This window comes from Oryctolagus cuniculus, chromosome 7 (assembly GCF_051225735.1).
Source record: "Oryctolagus cuniculus isolate XC-2025 breed Fujian yellow rabbit chromosome 7, ASM5122573v1, whole genome shotgun sequence".
NCBI classification, from domain to species: Eukaryota; Metazoa; Chordata; class Mammalia; order Lagomorpha; family Leporidae; genus Oryctolagus; species Oryctolagus cuniculus.
This window is the reverse complement of record NC_142873.1, coordinates 920,244-941,419: the sequence shown is the minus strand read 5'-3', so window position 1 is coordinate 941,419 and position 21,176 is coordinate 920,244. Positions and strand designations below refer to the sequence as shown.

At 41.5% G+C, this 21,176-nt stretch overlaps 1 protein-coding gene and 1 pseudogene across 2 annotated transcripts in view; both read left to right on the top strand.

Annotated features, from left to right (window-relative positions):
* LOC127486510 (uncharacterized) overlaps window positions 1-8,833 on the top strand; it is a 45,653-nt gene extending 36,820 nt beyond the window's left edge. Inside the window, 4 exon segments of the mRNA XM_089336784.1 lie at window positions 2,130-2,256; window positions 2,501-2,593; window positions 6,002-7,896; window positions 7,898-8,833. Coding sequence (XP_089192910.1) covers window positions 2,133-2,256; window positions 2,501-2,593; window positions 6,002-7,896; window positions 7,898-7,996 — 2,211 coding nt within the window. The 5' untranslated portion in view covers window positions 2,130-2,132 and the 3' untranslated portion in view covers window positions 7,997-8,833.
* Window positions 8,834-19,819: 10,986 nt separating this feature from the next.
* LOC149125245 (large ribosomal subunit protein eL28 pseudogene) lies at window positions 19,820-20,345 on the top strand (annotated as a pseudogene). Its single transcript, XR_016236803.1, has one exon. The product of XR_016236803.1 is annotated as a large ribosomal subunit protein eL28 pseudogene (transcript).
* The last annotated feature ends 831 nt before the right edge of the window (window positions 20,346-21,176 follow it).

Here is a 21,176-nt window from a genome sequence, read left to right as displayed (position 1 = left end):
AGTATACTAGTTAATTAAAATGGAAAATATGGGGCTGGCTCTGTGGCTCAGTGGGTTAATGCCCTGGTCTAAAGCATCGACTTCCCATATAGGCACCGGTTTGAGACCTGGCTGCTCCACTTCTGCTCCAGCCCTCTACTATGGCTTGGGAAAGCAGTGGAAGATGGCCCAGGTCCTTGTGCCCCTGAACCCATGTGGGAAACCCAGAAGAAGCTCCTGGTTCCTGGCTTCAGATTGGTGCAGTTCCAGCCATTGCAGCCAACTGGGAACTGAACCAGCAGATGGAAGACCTCTCTCTCTCTCTCTGCCTCTCCTCTCTCTGTGTAACTCTGACTTTCAAAATAAATAAATAAATCTTTACAAAATTTTAAAATAGAAAAATAAACATAAAATTTGTTATCACAGAATATACAGAAATGAATTATGAATTTGGCATGATTATGAAACGTTACTGTCATCTATAATAATGCAGTTTGGTTTCTTGTCTTTCTGTTGCTATAGCAAAATATATATTTGTTACATGAATTGAGTTGAAACTAAGCACAATATGCTACATTTTTGGGGTCATGTCTGAAACATTCTACACATAGATGATGTACTGAACAGTGTTTTAGTGCTACCTATGAAGTAAACACTTAGCATTCTGCAAGAGGAAGAGTTACCTAGTGCTGGAACACAAATCAGTTAAGTTTGTTTTCAAATTGTTAGAGTAATGGAGTTCTTAATACCTTTGAGAAGCTGAATTGGATTCTGGAATAGGATAAGGAATGTGTGGAGAAAAGAATCTACTGGAGGCTCATTTATTTTTTTAAGATTATTTATTTGAAAGGTGGACTTGCAGAGATTGGGAGAGACAGGGAGACAAAAGGATATATCTTCTATCTAGTGTTCATTCCCCAAATGCCCACAATGGCTGGGACTGGGCCAGGCCAAAGCCAGGAGCCTGGGACTCCATGGGTCTCCCACATTGGTGGAAGGGTCCAAATACTCAGGCCATTTTCACTGCTCTTTCAGATTAGCAGGGAACTAGATTGGAAGTGGAGCAGCAAGGACTCAAGTCCTCTGTTTACATGGGATGCCAGCATTGATGGTGGAGGCTTAGCCTGCTGGATCACAATTCTGGTGACTATTGCAGGTTCTGAAACGAATCTCTAAGCATTTTTCTCAGTGAGTCACAAATGCAGATTGTACTGCAGACATTCCCAGGTTCTCTTTTTGGGCAAATAATTCCATTGCTTTCATTTAATTATGTATAATGTTATTTCAAATGTTTATCATTTGAATGCTTTGGGCAAGTATTTTCATTGCTTTCACTTTAATTAGGTATAATGTTATTTCAATTGTTTATCAGTAGAATAATCATAGACAAGGGCAAAAGCTAATTTGTATTCTTTGTCTTACCTGTATTTTCTCTTTTACTTAAAAAAATATTTATTAGCTTGATAGAGAAAAAAGTTGATGGACTGAGAGATAGAGAGCTTTGACACATTAATTCACTTCCTAGATAACCATACCAAACAGGTGGGGCAGGACTGAAGCCAGGATTGAGGAATAGAATCTAGGCCTCCTTCATTGGTGACATCACCATTGCTTCCCCAGGTTTGCATTATCTGGGAGCTAGAAACTAGAGCTGGCATTGGAAATCATAGACACTCTGAGGTGGCATCATAAACAACACTAAGCTAAATGTCTGCCCTGTCTTTTAATATATTTTTTCTCTGACATATTGGAAATGATATGCATGGTGTTTTCCTGGAAATTGTTTTCTGTTCATTCCCATCGTAGTTTCACTGATGGTTTCTTGCCTTTTTTCTCAATGCTTCTACATACTTCTCCTTAACATTGCCCAGTCAAGAGTCAGTATTGCCCCTCTTCTAGCCTGCTGTGCAATTCCCCTTGACAGATGTGGCCTTTGTGATTTGAACCTCCTGGTTCCCTCCAGCTTGGGCATGTCTCACAGCCTGCAGATCATGGGTTTGACTCTGTTGAATGCTCCGTGTGGCTTTCTAAACACTCCACAAGTCTAATGTGAAACCATATCCTTCCTTTTTTCCTTCATATCCATACACAACTGTCAGTGTTTATTTTGTGACAGAGTTAACATGTTGACTGGAAGTGTATTATTATAGGTGATGACAGCATTTGAAGACCTGGCTGTGTACTTTACGTGGGAAGAATGGCAGAAAATGAACAACGCTCAGAAAATCCTGTACAGAGATGTGATGCTGGAGACCTACAGCAGCCTGTTCTCCTTGGGTGAGTGACACCCATCACATGCCCAGTGATAACATTTTCTTGCTATTTGACAAATAAGGAAACACTTTATAATGTTTAATATTGGACAGGATTAGAATTTGAGTCCATGAATAATCCGAATATCTACCATCTAACAAAAGATTCAAATTGGAACATTTGTTGCATAGCTCCTGAACCAAGCTGTAGCCCTTTAAATAACCCAAGATAGTGATTTTACAAAGTCTTACTTTGTTTCCATTAATAGGGCACTGCATTACCAAACCTGACTTGATCTTCAAATTGGAGCGAGGAGAAGAGCCATGGATCGTGGATGAATGCTTGAATCTGAGCCTTTCAGGTCAGTCTGCACATAAGAGACAGGGAGGCCAAGGCAGAAAGTGTGCAGATGTTGACTGGTGTTCTTTCCATGAATTTTTCTCAAGCCTTACTCCTGATGACAGCTGGTTTTGTGCATCAGACACAGGCATTTAGAGATACCAATATCTTTCTAATTTTTGTTCTTAGTGAAGATGTCCTTTGATTAAAAAAAAAAATCCAGTCATTTTCTGATGTTACTAAGGCTTTTATCTAGGTTTGATACATTCCCCCAATTCTAACTTGTCCTTCTCTACACTTTCATACCTTTCCCTTCATGCACTTATTAGTTCCTTCAGTGCTTGTTAGTTAGGCAACATACAGAAACTTATTTTTTTTAGGATTAATTTTTCTGTGTTTTTTTTTTTTTTTTTTTTTTTGACAGGCAGAGTGGACAGTGAGAAAGAGAGACAGAGAGAAAGGTCTTCCTTTTGCCATTGGTTCACCCTCCAATGGCCACCATGGCCGGTGTGCTGTGGCTGGCACACCATGCTGATCCAAAGCTAGGAGCCAGGTGTTTCTCCTGGTCTCCCATGTGGGTGCAGTGCCCAAGGACCTGGGCCATCCTCCACTGCACTCCTGGGCCACAGCAGAGATCTGGCCTGGAAGAGGGGCAACTGGGACAAAATCCAGCACCCCGACCGGGACTAGAACCTGGTGTGCCGGTGCTGCAGGTAGAGGATTAGCCTATTGAGCTGCCATGCCAGGCTGTTTCTGGTTTTTTTTTTAAAGATTTATTTATTTATTTGAAAGTCAGAGAGAGAGAAGAGGGAGAGGCAGAGAGAGAAAGAGAGGTCTTCCATCCACTGGTTCACTTCCCAATTGGCTGTTGTGGCTGGGGCTGTACTGATCTGAATCTAGGAGCCAGAAGCTTCTTCCAGGTCTCCCATATAAGTACAGGGGCCCAAGTACTTGGGCCATCTTCTACTGCTTTCCCAGGCCATAGCAGAGTGCTGGATCAGAAGTGGAGCACCTAGGACTTAAACTGGTACCCATAAGTGATGTTGGCACTGCAGGTGGTGGCTTTATGCTATGCCACAATGCCAGCCCCCAGAAACTTATTTCTAACTCATTGCTCAGATTGAGTTCCCACTCATGATTTTGCCCAGGCATAGGACTTGCTCAGGACTGAATCAATAAATGTGAACTCTCTCTTAGTCTCTTTCTTTTTTTTCCTCTGTGCCTCTCAAATAAATAAGAAAATTATAGTCTGTTGGAAACATTTGAGGAGTGAGCCTACAGTTGGCAAACCTCTTTTTCAGTCTGTTTTTATCTCTCATTCTGTCTCTCTGACTCTCAAGTAAGTAAATAAGTAAATGCTAAAAGATGGTCATGTGGCTGGCGCTGTGGCACAGTGAATTAACACCCTAGCATGAAGCACCAGCATCCCATATGGGCACCAGTTTGGGACCCAGTTGCTCCACTTCCAAAAGCAGTAGAAGATGGTCCAAGTCCTTGGTCCCCTGCACCTGAGGGAGACCCAGAAGCAGCTCCTGGCTTGTGGCTTCAGATCAGCACAGTTCTGGCCATTGTGGCCAATTGGGGAGTGAACCATTGGATCAAGACCTTACTCTATCTTTGCCTCTCCTCTCTTTGTGTAACTCTGACTTTCAAATAAATAAATAAATCTTTAAAAATAAAACATGGTCATGAGTAAGCCTCTGTGCTGTGACATCAGAAATTATGAAGCTAGGAATGACACTGTGGTGCAGTGTGTTAAAGCTCCAGCCTGTAGCACTAGCATTGCATATGGGTGCCAGTTCAAGTCCCAGCTGGTCCCCTTCTAATCCAGCTCTCTGCTAATACACCTGAGAAAAGAGCAGAGGTTGGCCCAAGTCTTTGGCCCCCTGTACCCATGTGGGAGACAAGAAAGATACTCCTGGCTCCTAACTTCATTTTGGCCCAGCATTGGTTGTTGTGCCCATATGGGGAGTGAACCAGCAGATGGAAGACTTCTCTCTGTCTCTCTCTCTATAATTCTAGCTTTCAAATAAAGTAAATCTTTGAAAAAAAAGAAATCCTAAACTAAGCATGAACTTACATAAAACATGAAAATAAGTGATCCTAGACTCACCAAGAAAATACTGAGATTTTGAGACCCAAGGTCAAGTAGCCTCATGGGGTTATGTTGAGTGGCTCAGATTTCTTTAAGGGTGGAGTTTGAAGTATGATTTCTCTTATTTTTCAGTATCATTGAAAATAAGCAAACAAAAAGATAAGAAAAGCATAGGAAATGAAGCTTTCAGTGAAAATAGGAGGCAACTGATCAAAAGCCTCCAGAAATTCAAATTATCACACAGGAATGTTTCTAGAAAGAATTTAGAGGAGGTAACCAGCACTGATGATTTCAGAATGAGTTAGAAAACACTTTTCAAAGATGAGCAATTCCCGGTTTGCAGAAACAAATTCTTCAAACTGATTGGGAGTGTTTAACTAAAGTGGTATATTGGGAATTTTCTGTACCTGTTGTACTTCTGAGAAGCTGAAGGTGTTGGGTGTCCTTAGGAATTTGGGGAAGCTGTCATAGAGTAGAGACAAAGTCATTTTTCATTTGAAAAATCCCACAAATGATGTTTACCTAGGAAGACTGAGCATGAGACACTCATAGATTCAAATCCTACTCCTTAAATGTTGTCCTGCTTAAAGTACAGGCACATTTCACTCTTCTCCACCTGCAAGTAAATGATCAGTAAAACTTTTTCATGTTTATGGTTGAGATATCAGAGAAGCAAAAAGCACACAATTTTTATAAAAATAAACTGGAGAAAAAGCACAAGGAAAAAAATGGTTGCTAGGTAGTGGGTGAATATTTGTATTAAATATTTGCCCATTCTTTAAAATATTTTATAGTTATTTCATCTTTGTGAAAGGCAGAGTGATAGTGAGAGAAGAGAGAGAGAGAGAAAGAGGTCCTCTATTAGCTCACTTCCCAGATGCCTGCAACACTTAGGTCTAACTAGTCTGAAGCCAAAACTCTAGAATCCCTCTAGTCTTCCCTGGTTTCTCACAGGTTCCCAGGCACATGAACCATTATCTGCTTCCTTCCAGTTTACATAGGCAGAGAGCTGTACTGAAAGCAGAGTAGCCAAGGCTCAAACCAACACTGTTTTGAGATGCAGGCATCCCGCACATCATAGCACAAATGTCATTCTACCATCCTTAACAAATTCCCATAGTAAAAAGGATCATGTTTGAACATTGGGAAACCTCATGGTATATTAATGTATTAAGGAGGAAAACCATATAATGGTCACAAATAAGTACCTCATACTGATTTTGTGAACATCTTATGCCACTTGGATTACAAGTAACTTCATTCCCTTTACATGAGTATGCCAGGAGAAACAGTTACATGTGATTCAGTGACATGATTGCTTTTTTCTCATTTCAGTGGTCATGAAAAGGGATGACCTGATTAGGATCAACCAGGAAAGTCAGGACAAAAATCTGAATCAGGATTTTATGAAAAATAACAAGACATCAGCTCTCAAGAGAATTGAATTAAGAAAAACACTTAGTTTAAATTCAAGCCATGTTCCAACACTGATTATTAAAAAGGGAATCTATTCAGGATTGAAGCCTGAGGAATGCAATAAATGTCACACTGTGTATCCCCCCAGTGGGCCTGATCAACTACAGGCTGGAGAGAAATTTGATAACACTAAGATACCTGGAAAATCTCTCCAGTTCTGTGAGCCTCCTAGCCAGCTTGACAATATTCACATCATGAAGCAGCCATTTGGACCCACTGGACAAGCAAAAGTCTTCACAAGAAAGATGTTCTGTAAATCTGAGAGGGTTCATATGGCAGAAAACTGTAATAAGTCAACTGTCACTTTTGGAAAAGCAACACAAATAGAAAAAGCTATCCATGAAAATTCTAGCCTCAATATGCATCAACAAACTCACACAAGAAAGAAATTTTATAAGTACATTATGTATGTTGAACCTGTCATTCACCAGTCACATCTTGCAATAAACCAGAAACTAAATACAAGGGAAAAACTTTACACATGTAAACCTTGTGGAAAATCACTCAGTTTTAATTCACCTTCTGAATGTAATGACTGTGGAAAAGCCTTTGGACAAAAGTCAGTCCTCAGGAAACAACAGAAAGTTCACACAGGGGAGAAACCTCATGAATGTAGTTTCTGTGGAAAAGCCTTTGGACAAAAGTCAAACCTCATCATACACCAGCGAATTCACACAGGGCAGAAACCTCATAAATGTAATGACTGTGGAAAAGCCTTTGGACAAAAGTCAAACCTCATCATACACCAGCAAATTCACACAGGGGAGAAACCTCATAAATGTAATGACTGTGGAAAAGCCTTTGGACACAAGTCAAACCTCCTCATACATCAGCGAATTCACACCGGAGAGAAACCTCATAAATGTAATGACTGTGGAAAATCCTTTGGACAAAAGTCAGACCTCATCATACACCAGCGAATTCACACAGGGGAGAAACCTCATAAATGTAATGCCTGTGGAAAAGCCTTTGGACAAACGTCAGGCCTCAGGAAACATCAGAGAATTCACACAGGAGAGAAACCTCATAAATGTAATGACTGTGGAAAAGCCTTTGGACACAAATCAGGCCTCAGGAAACATCAGCGAATTCACACAAGGGAGAAACCTCATAAATGTAATGACTGTGGAAAAGCCTTTGGACGAAAGTCAGAGCTCCTCATACACCAGCGAACTCACACAGGGGAGAAACCTCATAAATGTAATGACTGTGGAAAAGCCTTTGGACGAAAGTCAGACCTCATCGTACACCAGCGAATTCACACAGGGGAGAAACCTCATAAATGTAATGACTGTGGAAAAGCCTTTGGACAAAAGTCAAGCCTCATCATGCATCAGCGAATTCACACAGGGGAGAAACCTCATAAATGTAATGCCTGTGGAAAAGCCTTTGGACAAAAGTCAAACCTCATCATACACCAGCGAATTCACACAGGGGAGAAACCTCATAAATGTAATGACTGTGGAAAATCCTTTGGACAAAAGTCACACCTCCTCATACACCAGCGAATTCACACAGGGGAGAAACCTCATAAATGTAATGACTGTGGAAAAGCTTTTGGACGAAAGTCACACCTCATCATACACCAGCAAATTCACACAGGGGAGAAACCTCATAAATGTAATGCCTGTGGAAAAGCCTTTGGACACAAGTCAGGCCTCAGGAAACATCAGCAAATTCACACCGGAGAGAAACCTCGTAAATGTAATGACTGTGGAAAAGCCTTTTTCTATAAGTTATACTCATATCAAAACAATTCATACAGGGCAGGAACCTTATGAATCTAGTAAGTGTGGAAAAGCCTTTATAAATCATGTTGTGAATCTGTGGTATGATATGAGCTATGATTTATAACATGGGAGAGACTTCATGAATGCAGTGACTGTAGAAAAGCCCTTGGCAATAAGTCACATCTCAGAATGCATCAGAAAATGCACAGGAAGAGAAACCTTTTGGACATAATGACTTGGAAAGCTTTTTCCCATAATTCAGCCCTCATTGCACATCATCTAATTCATATGGGGGAAAACACTTTGGATATAATGCATATGGAAAAGCCTTTATCCATAAGTAACACCTCATAAAACATCAGAATTCACATGGGGGAGAAACCTTATGAATGGAATGAATGTTGGAAAACTCTGCCAAAATCACACAATATAACATCAGAGAATTTATTACATGGTGGAAATCTTGTAATAAATGTGGGAAAGCCTTTTGTCAGAAGGAATACCTCATAACATGTAGATCAAACAAGGGAGAGAACTTAAGAATATAATGAATGTGAAGGACTTTTTCCAAAATCAACATAACCATGTTACAGAGCCTTTTGCTGGAAATTACATCCCATACAATAGGCACTCCCATAAGGAAGAAAGGTTGGGACCAGCGCTGTGGCACAGTAGGTTAAAGCCCTGGCCTAAAATGCCTGCATACCACGTGGGCACTGGTTCTAGTCCCAGTTGCTCCTCTTCCAATCCAGCTCTCTGCTATGGCCTGGGAAAGCGGTAGAAGATGGCCCTGCACCCACATGGGAGACCCAGAAGAAGCTCCTGACTCCTGGCTTTGGATTGCTGCAGCTCCAGCCATTGCATCCATCTGGGGAGTGAACTAGCAGATGGAAGACCTCTTTCTGCTTCTCTGTCTCTAACTCTGTCTTTCAAATAAAAAAATTAAATTGTTAAAAAAAAATGAAGTTCAGAAATATTATTAGTGTGACAAAAAGCCATTTGTCAGAAATGGCATTATACATCAGAAAATTCACACAAGTGGTTTCTTAGGAGTGTAATGAATGTGGAAGTATATTTTCATAGAATTCAGGCTTGCATAAATATGCAACTCAAAAAAGGTGATATCCTTCAAGTGCAACAGAGCTCAAAAAACCATAGCCAGAAATTAAACATCAGGCTGGCACCGTGGAGCAATAGGTTAATCCTCCACCTTCTATGCTGGCATCCATATAGGTGGCAGTTCTAGTCCCAGCTGCCCCTCTTCAATCCAGCTCTTTATTGTGGCCTGGGAAAGCAGTAGAAGACAGCCCAAGTGCTTGGACCTCTGCACCCACATGGAAGACCAGGAAGAAGCACCTGGCTACTGGCTTCAGATCAGTGCAGCTCTGGCCATTGTGGCCATTTGAGGAGTGAATCAACAGAAGGAAGACCTTTATCTCTGTCTCTCTCACTGTCTGTAACTCTACCTGTCAAATAAATAAAAATCTTTAAAAAAAAGAAAACAAGAAATTAAACATCAACTAACATCAGAGAATTCATACAGTAAAATTTCAATTTAATGCATGTGAAAAAATTTTTCTGCCATTAATCAATTCACATGAAGAGACTCCAAAATGAGAAAACATACATGCATAGAAAAGTCATGTACCATGGCCATGGTGATTTCACTTTTATTGTAAGATCATCATCACCCCCAACATTCTGTAAGTTGCCCTGGAAACTATCAGGTACACAGTGTCTCAGGGCCATTTTAGCCAAGGGTAATAATTCTTTCTCCTCAATGTAATATATATATATATGAATATATGTAACATATATAACATACATATATTTTATACATAGATAAATTTGCCACTGTGTGTCTAGATACTAGTATATTTCCTGAAAATAGTGGGATCTTAATGTGATTTCTATCCCAGAATTATGTATGTTTATTTAATTTTAGAGGTTGGTAGACTTGGAGACACAGAGAAACAGAGATTATGAGCTACAACTTGGTGGCTTACTCTTCATTCTTGTAATGATCAGAAACTGGATTATTACAGAAAGCTGAGCTATTCTTTTCTGATGATAAATACATTATAAACATTTAAAAAGGTTGCTCTATATATTTATATTATAAATTATATATATGTACATTTATATTGTAATGTCATAAATTAAACACACACACATATATATTATATATATAAACACCTTTAAAATTCTCCTTGTTATTGGTATAAATATTTTGAAATTTAATATTTACTTCCTTTTAAAATTTTATTTAATATAAGTTTGATATATTTCATATATACAGACTAATGAAAGTAAGTGACACTTCCCCTGATACCCTCCCTCCCACACACAGTCCAACCCTTTCTCTTCCCTCTCACATTCCCACTTAACTTTTACAAAATCTGTTTTCAGTTTACTTAATGATTGTATAGTTAACCCTACACTAAGTAAGAGTTCAACAAGTCAGCAAATAGTATGAAGCAAAAAAATAAAAAAAAAAAATCACTGTTCCTCAATGGAAGAGACAAGGGCTCTAAACAATCATCAAATCTCAAAATGTGTATCTAACTCCAATACATTACATTTTAGGTACTCTATTAGCTACCTCAGATCAGGGAAAACATAGGATATCTGTCTTTCGGGGACTCGTTTGTTTTACTAAGTATAATGGTTTCCAGTTTCATCTATCTTGTTGCAAAAGACAGGGTTTCTTTTTCTTTCTTTCTTTTTTAATAACTGAGTAGTACGCCATAGTGTGTATATACCATAATTTTCTTATCAAGTCAACAATTGATTGATATCTGGATTGTTCCCAGATCTCAGCTATTGTGAATTGTGCTGCAATGAACATGGGGTTATAGATAACTCTTGCATATGCTAATTTCTTTTCATTTGGGTAAATTCCATGGAGTGGGATGGCTAGATCAAATGGTAGGCCTATAATCAGATTTGTAAGATATCTCCATACGGTCTTTCACAGTGGCTTGCACCAGTTTACATTCCCACCAACAGTGGACCAGGGTAACTTTTTTCCACATCCTCATCAGTTTTGTCATTTGTTGATTTCTTTATTTTTTTTATTTATTTATTTATTTTGGACAGGCAGAGTTAGGCAGTGAGAGAGAGAGACAGAGAGAAAGCCTTCCTTCCATTGGTTCACCCCCCAAATGGCCACTACGGCTGGCGCGCTGCAGCCAGCATGCTATGCTGATCTGAAACCAGGAGCCAGGTGCTTCCTCCTGGTCTCCCATGTGGGTGCTATTCTTTCTTCCCTAGTTCTGACTCTTAAAATTATGGGATTTGATTCAATGCACCAGGTCTTAAATTTAAGGTTTTATTTCCCGACTTTTGAACAACTAAAGAGATAGATTCTGTGTTATTTTAAAGTAATCTACTATGTTCTCCTAATGCCTCTTAAGTTCTAATTGTTTAAAACAACTGAGTTTTAAAGGAGTTATGATTTGATCAAATCTGGCCCTTGGGCTAGATGGTGAAAGTGACATCTTAAGTTTTAACATATTTATATATATATATATATATGATTAAGTTTAAAAGTGACTGTATTTGACTGCATTAAGTTTTAAATTGGTCATATAGGAGGCACTAATTGTTAAAGTGATCATATCAACAGAATTAAAGAGTAGTAAATGCTTCAACATGGGAAGCAGTCCATACAGCAGACTCATAGAATGGCAATTGCTCTAAGTAACGCTCAATGACCTCAGAGTCATCCCTAAAGGCATTCTGGTCTGGCTAAAAAGCCCACAAGAGCATTTCAGGCATGGAAAGTCAGGACACTTGTGCAAAAAGTTGTGCCTACATGGAGAGTCTCCCTGGGTGAGACTCCTGTGGAAAGAAGTGGTCATCAAAGAAGTATGTACTCTCTTCAAAGGGAGAACTTTCACTTTGCTTACGGCCTTCCCTAAATATTGATGGAGTTTGTGGATTCAGAAGGCTTCCATAGCCTAGACAGCTCATGTCAAGAGCCTTGGGTGATCACTGACAGCACACAAAAGAGTGTAAATTGTGAAATTAACCATAGGAGTCACTGTGCACTAACTTCCCATGCAGGACCTTAAGACTATGCTTAAAAAACAGAGGGGAGAGTACGGTACCCCCACTATCAGTGTATTAACTTTGCTCCTTTCACCATAAAGTTCTTACAGGTCTCACCCCCTGGAGAGCCACCAGCAGTGAGACACTGGAGACCTTTCACAGGTGCAACCCAATTGCCTCTGGTTTGATGGAGGGACCCAACCACCCAACAATGGAAGGGGCCTGATCCCCTCATAATGATGGGCAAACATTTTGCTTGTGCTTTCCAGAGATCACTCTGCAGCCTGTGTGGATAGCAACGTGAAATGCCAAATGCTGGACCCAGTCTCTGAAAGCTGACCCTCTACAGACCAACTTCAGCACCTTTCCCTGAACAAGCCATTCATAGAAAGATCCTCTTCAGATGGGCTACAGCTTAAATGGAAGGGACCTTACCAGGTGCTACTGAACATGACTACCTCAGTAAAATTAGGATTAATGTCTACCTCTCAAGTCCTCACAGGTGTACTCAAAAGATATGCCTGATTATTCCTGTAAGCCAGAGATCTTAAGCAAAAAGAAAAGTAAAGCCTTTGCTTTCCTCACATCAAGAGTGCTGCGCCTGAAGGCAGGCATGGTGTACCTGCCTCTTTGATTCTCTCTATTATTAACAATAAAACTCCTAATGTGTTCCTATAATTCTCTATACTCAAGCTAAATGGGTTTATATTATATCACCACCCACTATCTGGGAGTCTGTAGGATGTGGTCTTTTCATCTTAAAGGGGCACTCCATTTACAATTGGTCATGTTCCAGTTTTGTTCATACTAATTAACAAACATATGTTCCAGAACTCAACAACTTCTGGGAGTCACTGACCATACAGGGGACACAGACATTGGTGGTGACCAAGATTGCTCCAGCTCACAAAGAGAATTTGTTAGATGAGATAGAGACTTCCAGACCAAGGACAGGCAGGGCCTGCACTACATCCCTCATAAACAGGAAGCAGCTATAGAAGATGTGATGATTCTACACCCTTCAACATCCCTAGGATTAAGGGAATGGAGTCTCTGAAGGTGGGATGATGCAGGCAGTCATATATCATTAGACTTGAGAACTGGAAGGCTACACCCTCATCACACTGTCCCCAGCCCCCGTGTGATCTCATGCCCCTGCTTTCCCATACCTGTGCATCGCCTGCCAATTACAAAGGCCTGAAACATGGTGGGCCTGGCCTTTTTCCCTTTGCCCTTCTTTTCCTCCCTGCCCTTAATCCCCATGCTAGGCATTCTTCAATTTAATTTAAAGCTTATTGTGGGCTGCGGCTTGTTGCTGTGCCACGCTAAGCAGAGTCACACTTGCCCTAAAACAAAGGGGGGAGATGTGGGTGATCCTGTGAGACTTTCTGCCTAGCCCATGTGGCTAGCCTGACTGATGGTGGGAGGTGGGAGCCTCAGGCACATTTTCTCCCACCCCCACCTTCTGCCAATTAGGTAAACTATTGGTGGGGGTGCTCCAGGCCCACCTGGAAAGCTACCCTAACTATGAGACCTTCAAGCTAATTGGAGATGCTTATTGGTGCCAGTGTTGGTTCTATCCTATAGAGTTAGGGTTGCCCTGAATTAGTTATGCCCCTTCTGCCTGCCCTTTGAAAGGGTACATGGTCATTAATAAAGGTGGACATGTTCACTGAAGCCTGTCCCTGGTGCTTCCTGTGGAAGAACACCATTGCCTCACCCTCCCCGATGGTGTGGGCCTCACAGGACAAGTCCACAGCTCTTGGCCTGCTCCCTGCTTGGTATGGCCCCTACTTAATTTCCAAACTTTCCTTTCTCCTTTAGATAGAGCCCTCACTCTCCTATGTGTTTCTCTCACTGAATAAAAGCTTAAAAACTCAGCTTATCATCTGGTCTATTTGAGCCAGTATTCAGAATTTGTCTCTGAATTCATGGCAAGAACCCACACAGATTATTAATTTCAGAAATATTAATAAGTGCTGAAGTCTCAGGGCCTAATTATGGAGTCTTTTATTTCTAAAAGCCAGTGGCTGCACAGGGGCGTGTGCTCTCCAAATCATACTGCCCTGAAGGAGCTCAAGGTTAAGCTTCTAAAGGCCAAAACCATATCTTGAAGTTAATTACAAAGCCAAGCATTTGTTACAGGAGCTAGAGCAAGCAACATTATGCTTATCTTGGGGATATTAACAAGTTTTCCAGTACTTAATGTAAATAAACTTACAAAAAACCTCTCAGAAGATTAGTTTTTGAGTAGCTAGCAGTTGTGGGACTGGTTAGAAAAAAATAGAGGACAATCAGGGACAAAATGGAGTGATTCTGGTCAGGCCATAGATCATTTGCACTTGAAAATCAATAAAACTTTAGCCTGAGGATCTGCAGCACCTCCTGCATGGACCCAGAGGCCCCTCTGACTTTGACCACCTTGACCTCAGCATGACCCCAGCATGGCTCCCCATTCTCTGTTACAGGAAACTGGGTTGCCAGCACACTGCAGAGAACAAGGAGAGTCCCATAGTGACAGAGGTGGATCCTGGAGCTGGAGTCTCTACAAGGGGCAAGGACCCATGGCAGTGTGGCCAGGAGTTCCCCATGTCTCACAGAGGACAGTGAGTGTGCCTCTGGTGGACTTCCTGTTGCAGGCAGAGGATTGCTCACTTCAGGACTGGTTACTACATGAATCATGCTGGCTGTGAGGCCTTAGCTCCATGCAAATTTTGGCTCATGCCTTGGCTGCCTAGAATTAATCTCAGACATGGTGAAGCAGGCCCCACAGCACTGCTCAGTGCATGGCATGGCCTCTGTCAGCAAGGATAGTGTCAACATAAAGAAGCCACACCACTGCCCCTGAGCCAAGCTCCCAAAAGCACTTGTCTATCCCGATGTCTGAACACCAGCCTGTTTTCATAATCAATTTCATTGTGACAGGATGAAGACGTCCATAAAACTGGAGAAAAAGTGGGAAAAACTAATGTAATTCTACACACTTTTCAAAAGACAAAGAAGAAGAATACATCCGGACTAATCCATAATGCAAACATTATCCAACTGCAATGATTGAAGAAATCAAATTTCCACATGAGCAATAATATAAAAATCAAACTAAATTTTGAAACAGGATATTCTTCAATAGGTGAATGTATGAGTAGACTGTGTTGTATCTCTGAGAGACCTGAGCCTGGATCAAGGCACAGCTATTTTAGAATAGGCCTCCATCTTGTAACTCGGGCCTGACTGAGCCCTGAACCCTGAAGCTCATGAAAGAAAAAATAAATAAATGAACTCCCCTTGCAATAAACCCCACCTAGCAACAGCCAATCATCAGATAGCAGGGAGATACCTAAAGTTTCAGGTGTCTTTTCAGGCACTTAAGGTAACTGATTATATCCTGAGATCCTGCAGTTTGGCACATATACCCTAGTGGCTCAGACCCTATACTTTAGCCAATCATTTTAAAAGGCATCAACCCCAAAAGCCATCCCACCACTTTTAATAGGTCCATGCCTGCCGCTGGATGCACTAATCAGTTTTAAGAGATGTTCTTTGAATTTCCCATGGAATGAGATGGTTTGCTGAATGGTGCTAGAATGCATAGATTGTCTCTGAAAACCCTATAAAAACCCCCTTCACTGAAGTTGGGGCTTTCAATCAGACCCATGGCATCAGTGATAGTTGATCACCCAAGCCCAGACCTGCAATAAAACTCATGTGTTTTACAACGGTATAGGCTCCTTGGTGGTCTTTGGGGACAATCTAAGTGGGCATAACATATCATACAAAAAATTTTATTGCTAAAGGAAATGAGCTCACAAATCATGTGGTCCATTAGCATTTTATACCACATCCTGTTTCAACAGCCTGAACATGCAGATGAATATCTGTGAGATGGGATAACTTCAGTCAGAGTAAAGTTAAGTTTCAAGATAAAGTCTGGGACCTGGCACTGTGGTGTAATGGCCTAAGCCTCTGCCTACAGTGCCATAATCCCATGTGGGCTCCAGTTTGAGTCCCTGCTGCTGCACTTCTCATGCAGCTCTCTCCTTTGGCCTGGGAAAGCAGTGGAAGATGGCCCAAGTCCTTGGGCCCCTGCACCCAGGTGGGAGACTTGGAATGAAGCTCCTGGCTTTGGATTGGCCCAGTTCTGGCCATTTGGGGAGTGACCAGCAGATGGAAGATCTTTCTCTCTGTCTCTCTTTTTCTCTGTCTGTAACTCTACCTGTCAAATAAATAAATAAATAAATAAAATCTTTAAAAAAAAAAATAAAGTCTGCCTGATTTTTTTTTTTTTTTTGGACAGGCAGAGTTAGACAGTGAGAGAGAGAGAGACAGAGAGAAAGGACTTCCTTCCATTGGTTCACCTCCCAAATGACCACTACAGCCAGTGCACTGCTGCAATCCAAAGCCAGGAGCCAGGTGCTTCCTCCTGGTCTCCCATGTGGGTGCAGGGCCCAAGCACTTAGGCATCCTCCACTGCCTTCCTGGGCCACAGCACAGAGTTGGACTGGAAGAGGAGCAACCGGGACAGAACCAGCACCCCAACTGGGACTAGAACCCAGTGTGCTGGTGCCACAGGCAGAGGATCAGCCCAGTGAGCCATGGCGCCAGCCTGAGTAGTAGTTTTACCATTAATTCACATAGTACAACACATTGAGGACAGAGATCCTACATGGGAAGCAGGTGCACAGTGATTCCCATTGTTGATTTAATAATTGACAGTCTTGTTTATGATGTCAGTAATCACCCAAGGCTCTTATCTTGAGCTGCCAAGGCTATGGAAGCCTCTTGAGTTCACAAATTCTGATCTTATTTAGATAAGGCCATAATCATAATGGAAGTTCTCTCCTCCCTTCAGAGAATGGTATCTCCTTTGATGGCCCATTCTTTCTGCTGGGATCTCACTCACAGAGATCTTTCATTTAGCAACCTGGTTATTTTTAAAGTAACAAGCTGATATAAGTGCATATGAAAATGCAAAGAATCTAGGATAGCCAAAATAACTCTGAAAAAATAATAAAATCAAAGAGATGATTTTTAAGTGTTATAAATTTATACTAACCTAAAGTGTGATGTTGTCATACAGAAAGCCAGATGACTGGAACACAAAAGAGGTTCCAGAGAAGACCCAAACACAAACAGTGAACAGGTTTTCTACAGAGGCACTATTGCAGTGCAGGGGAGAAAGTCTAGCATTTTCAACACTTGGTGTTAGCACAATGAGATACTAATTTCCAATAAAATAGCTTCTATTTACAAAATTGAAAATATGCCACAGATCTAACTGTAGTTCTGAAAACTACAATACTTCCAGAAAAAAAAATCATAGAAGAAATTTTTTTACTTTAAGTTAGGCAAAGATTTCCTAGATACAAGAAAAAATTAAAATCTATAATTGAGTACAGGGATAATTTACACTTAAAGTCTAAAACTTCTTTTCTTCAAGACTTATTTATTTATTTGAAAGGCAGAATTACAGAGTGGCAGATGCAGAGAGAGAGAGATCATCCATCTGCTGGTTCACTCCCCAGATGGCCACCATGACCAGAGCTGGGCTGATCTGAAGTCAGGAGCCAATAGATTCTTCTGAATTTCCCATGTGGGTGCAGGAACCCAAGCACTTGGGCCATCTTCTACTGCTTTCCCTGGCTATAGCAGTGAGCTTGATCAGAAGTGGAGCAGCCAGGACTCAAAGTCATACCCATATGGAATGCCGGCACTGCAGGCAGCAGCTTTACCCACTATGCCATTGCATGGCCCCAAAAACTTCTTTTCAAAATGCTGTTTAACAGCACTCTGGCCTCAGAATCAGCCCTTAAGGCATGCGGATCCAGCTGAAAAGCCCGAGAGAGTATTTCAGTCATGGAAAGCCAAGACACTCTGGCAAAATAAAAAAAAAAAAATTAAAAAAATAAAAAAAATAAATAAAACACCTAAATGAAAGATCTCCACGAGTGAGATCCCAGTGGAAAGAATGGGTCTTCAAAGAAGGAGGTACCTTTCTCTGAAGGGAGGAGAGAACCTCCACTTTGACTATGACCTTGTCTAAATAAGATAAGAGTCGGAGTACTCAAAAGGCTTCCATAGCCTTGGAAACTCATGACTGGAGCATAGGGAGATTACTGATGCCATAAACAGGAGTGTCAATTTGTAAAGTCAACAACAGGAGTCACTGTGCACTTACTCCTCATGTAGGATCTCTGTCCTTAATGTGCTGTGCATTGAGATTTAATGCTATAACGCGTACTCAAACATTATATTTCACTTTCTGTTTCTATGTGGGTGCAAACTGTTGAAATCTTTACTTAATGTATACTAAACTGATCTTCTGTATATACAGAAAATTGAAAATGAATCTTGATATGAATGGAAGAGAGAGCGGGAAAGGGGAGGGTTGCAGGTGGGAGGGAAGTCATCGGGGGTGGGGGTGGGGGAAGCCAGTGCAGTCCATAAGCTGTACTTTGGAAATCTATATTCATTAAAGAAAAGTTAAAAAAATGCTGTTTAAAGAACGAAAGTCAAAGCAAAAAAAAAAAAAAATCCTTGAAAAATATACTATGAGACCAGCTCTGTGGCATAGTGGGTAAAGCTTCTGCCCAGAGTACCAGCATCCCATATATGCACCAGTTTGAGTACCAGTTACTCAACTTCTGATTCAGCTCTCTGCTATAGCCTGGGAAAACAGTAGTAGATGGCCCAAATCCTTGGCCCCTGCACCCTCATTGGAGATCCGGAGGAAATGCTTGGCTCCTGGCTTTGGATAGGCACAGTTCTGGCCACTGCAGCCAACTGGGGAGTGAATTAGCAGTTGGAAGACCTATCTCTCTCTGCCTCTCCTTCTCGCTCTGTGTAACTCTTTCAAGTAAATAAATAAATCTTTTTTTAAAAAAAGAAAAAGGAAAAATGTACCTGATAAATTAAATTTTATAGTGCAATACATAAGATGCCAATAAAACAACACTTAATTCTAAAATAGTAAGCATGTTAGAAATAGTTCACCACAGAAGACAGGAGAGGGAGCTGTTGTTTAATAATGGGTTTGAGCCATCTCCTACAATACTGGGATTCTATATGAGTGCTGATTTGAATTCTGGTTGCTATACTTCCAAACCAGTTATAGTAATGCTCCTGGGAAAGCAGCAGTGGATTCCACACATATTCTGACCCCTGGCACATATGTGGGAGACTGATATGCAGTGATTCTCTCCAGGTAATCAGTGAGCCCTGAGTACATGCAACTTCCCACAGTGACTGCCCAAAGTCCCAGTCACACCCTGAGCCCTCCCACACAGCATCAGTGTTCTCACAGTCCCAGCACACAAGCCTCCCACAGTCATGAGCACCCAGCCCCCCCATCAGTTCTCCCCACCAAATTCAAGTTTCTCTGCTCTGCTGTTTGCTGAATGTACAGACACTGGTGCATCTATTACATATGTCCAAAATGATGCCTGCTCTCTATCAGCTTGTTACAGAATGCCAGTTTCAGGGTGGTCAGGGAGACAGAAACATGGCAGGTACACTGTCCTACCTAGGGCTCCTAGCTGGATTCCCACCAGGATCTTTCTGCAACTTCATCACCAGTGGCTTGGGTTGCTCCAGTCTGGTCTCACTTCCTGAGCTGCTGCTGAGGTTCTTGGCTGCTGGGTTTCTGAGTTGTGCATGTCCACACCCTGCACATGGTCCACAGTGTCCCTCTAATTTGTGTGGAGTTTCCTCTGCCATTTTTTCCCTAACTCTTCCTTGAGACTGTACTCTCTCCACTTTTTTCATACTATCTTCTACAACAGTAAGCTCCCTCTCTTCCTCCATCTTAATCCAATCCTTGATTTATTTTTTCTCAAGAAATTCATCAATAGGCTTTTACTCATCTGTTCAATTGTTTATTATTGGGTTCAACAAATACTTGTTGCTCTTTCCGTCTCCGGCAGCCTCGGCGCGAGGAGCCGCCGCCGCCATGTCCGCGCACCTGCAGTGGATGGTCGTGCGCAACTGCTCCAGCTTCCTGATCAAGAGGAACAAGCAGACGTACAGCACGGAGCCCAACAACCTGAAGGGCCGCAACTCGTTCCGCTACAACGGGCTTATCCACCGCAAGACCGTGGGCGTGGAGCCGGCGGCCGACGGCAAGGGCGTCGTGGTGGTCATGAAGCGCAGATCCGGCCAGCGGAAGCCGGCCACCTCGTACGTGCGCACCACCATCAACAAGAACGCCCGGGCCACGCTCAGCAGTATCCGGCACATGATTCGCAAGAACAAGTACCGCCCCGACCTGCGCATGGCCGCCATCCGCAGAGCCAGCGCCATCCTGCGCAGCCAGAAGCCCGTGATGGTGAAGAGGAAGCGCACCCGCCCCACCAAGAGCTCTTGAGCCCCTGCCCACAATAAACAGTCAGACCTGTAAAAAAAAAAAAAAAAAAAAAAAAAACAAATACTTGTTGAACAACCAATGCATGTCCATAATAGTCACGGTGGAAAGAAACATGGCTTTTAAATTTTAAAATTTTATAATAAAAATGATAATCTGTGATAGATTGCCAATGTTATTTTCTAAAGTACATATACCAAGTCTTCTCATTTTCTCTAGAGTATAAACAACTATTATACAGCACCCTGAAAAATCATAGCCGTTTATGATAACAGGGTCAATGACACTGTCATATATATAATGCTAAGGAATGGCTAAATTTCATCATTCAAATTGCTTTTATTGGATGCATGCTTGTGAGAACACTATTAGAAAGGCTTCACCCTAAGCTCATTTTCCCAACCGCACCTCCCTCCCTACAAACTGCCCTCTCTAACTTGGATTCTGTATCATCTTCACTCTCTGAAAAAGAATGCACCTGCCAACTAATGTGAAGAGCAAATCACTTCATCTCCTGTTTAGATGCTGTTTTTCGGACACTTGTGTGCTTCTACCTCCAAAAGCAGCCACTCTGTCATTCAACAGTCACTGTTATGTCCTTCAACAAACAGGCACTAAAAAAAAAAAAAAAAAAAAAAAAAAAAAAAAAAAAAAAAAAAAAGACAAGGGAATCCCACACTTCATGAGTTTTGTGTCTTCCCAGAGCCTGTAGATTAAAATTCTCATGGCTAAGGTCACCAAGGAGTTGGATCAAGACAGACAGCATAGAGTTCCCTATTTAAAAAAAAAAAAAGGTCAGGTCTTCCTCTAACACATTTGTGTTAGCCAATTAAAATTTGTTAGATTATTAGATCAGCTACTTACTACATTAGGACAAAGAGATAACATAGCATCA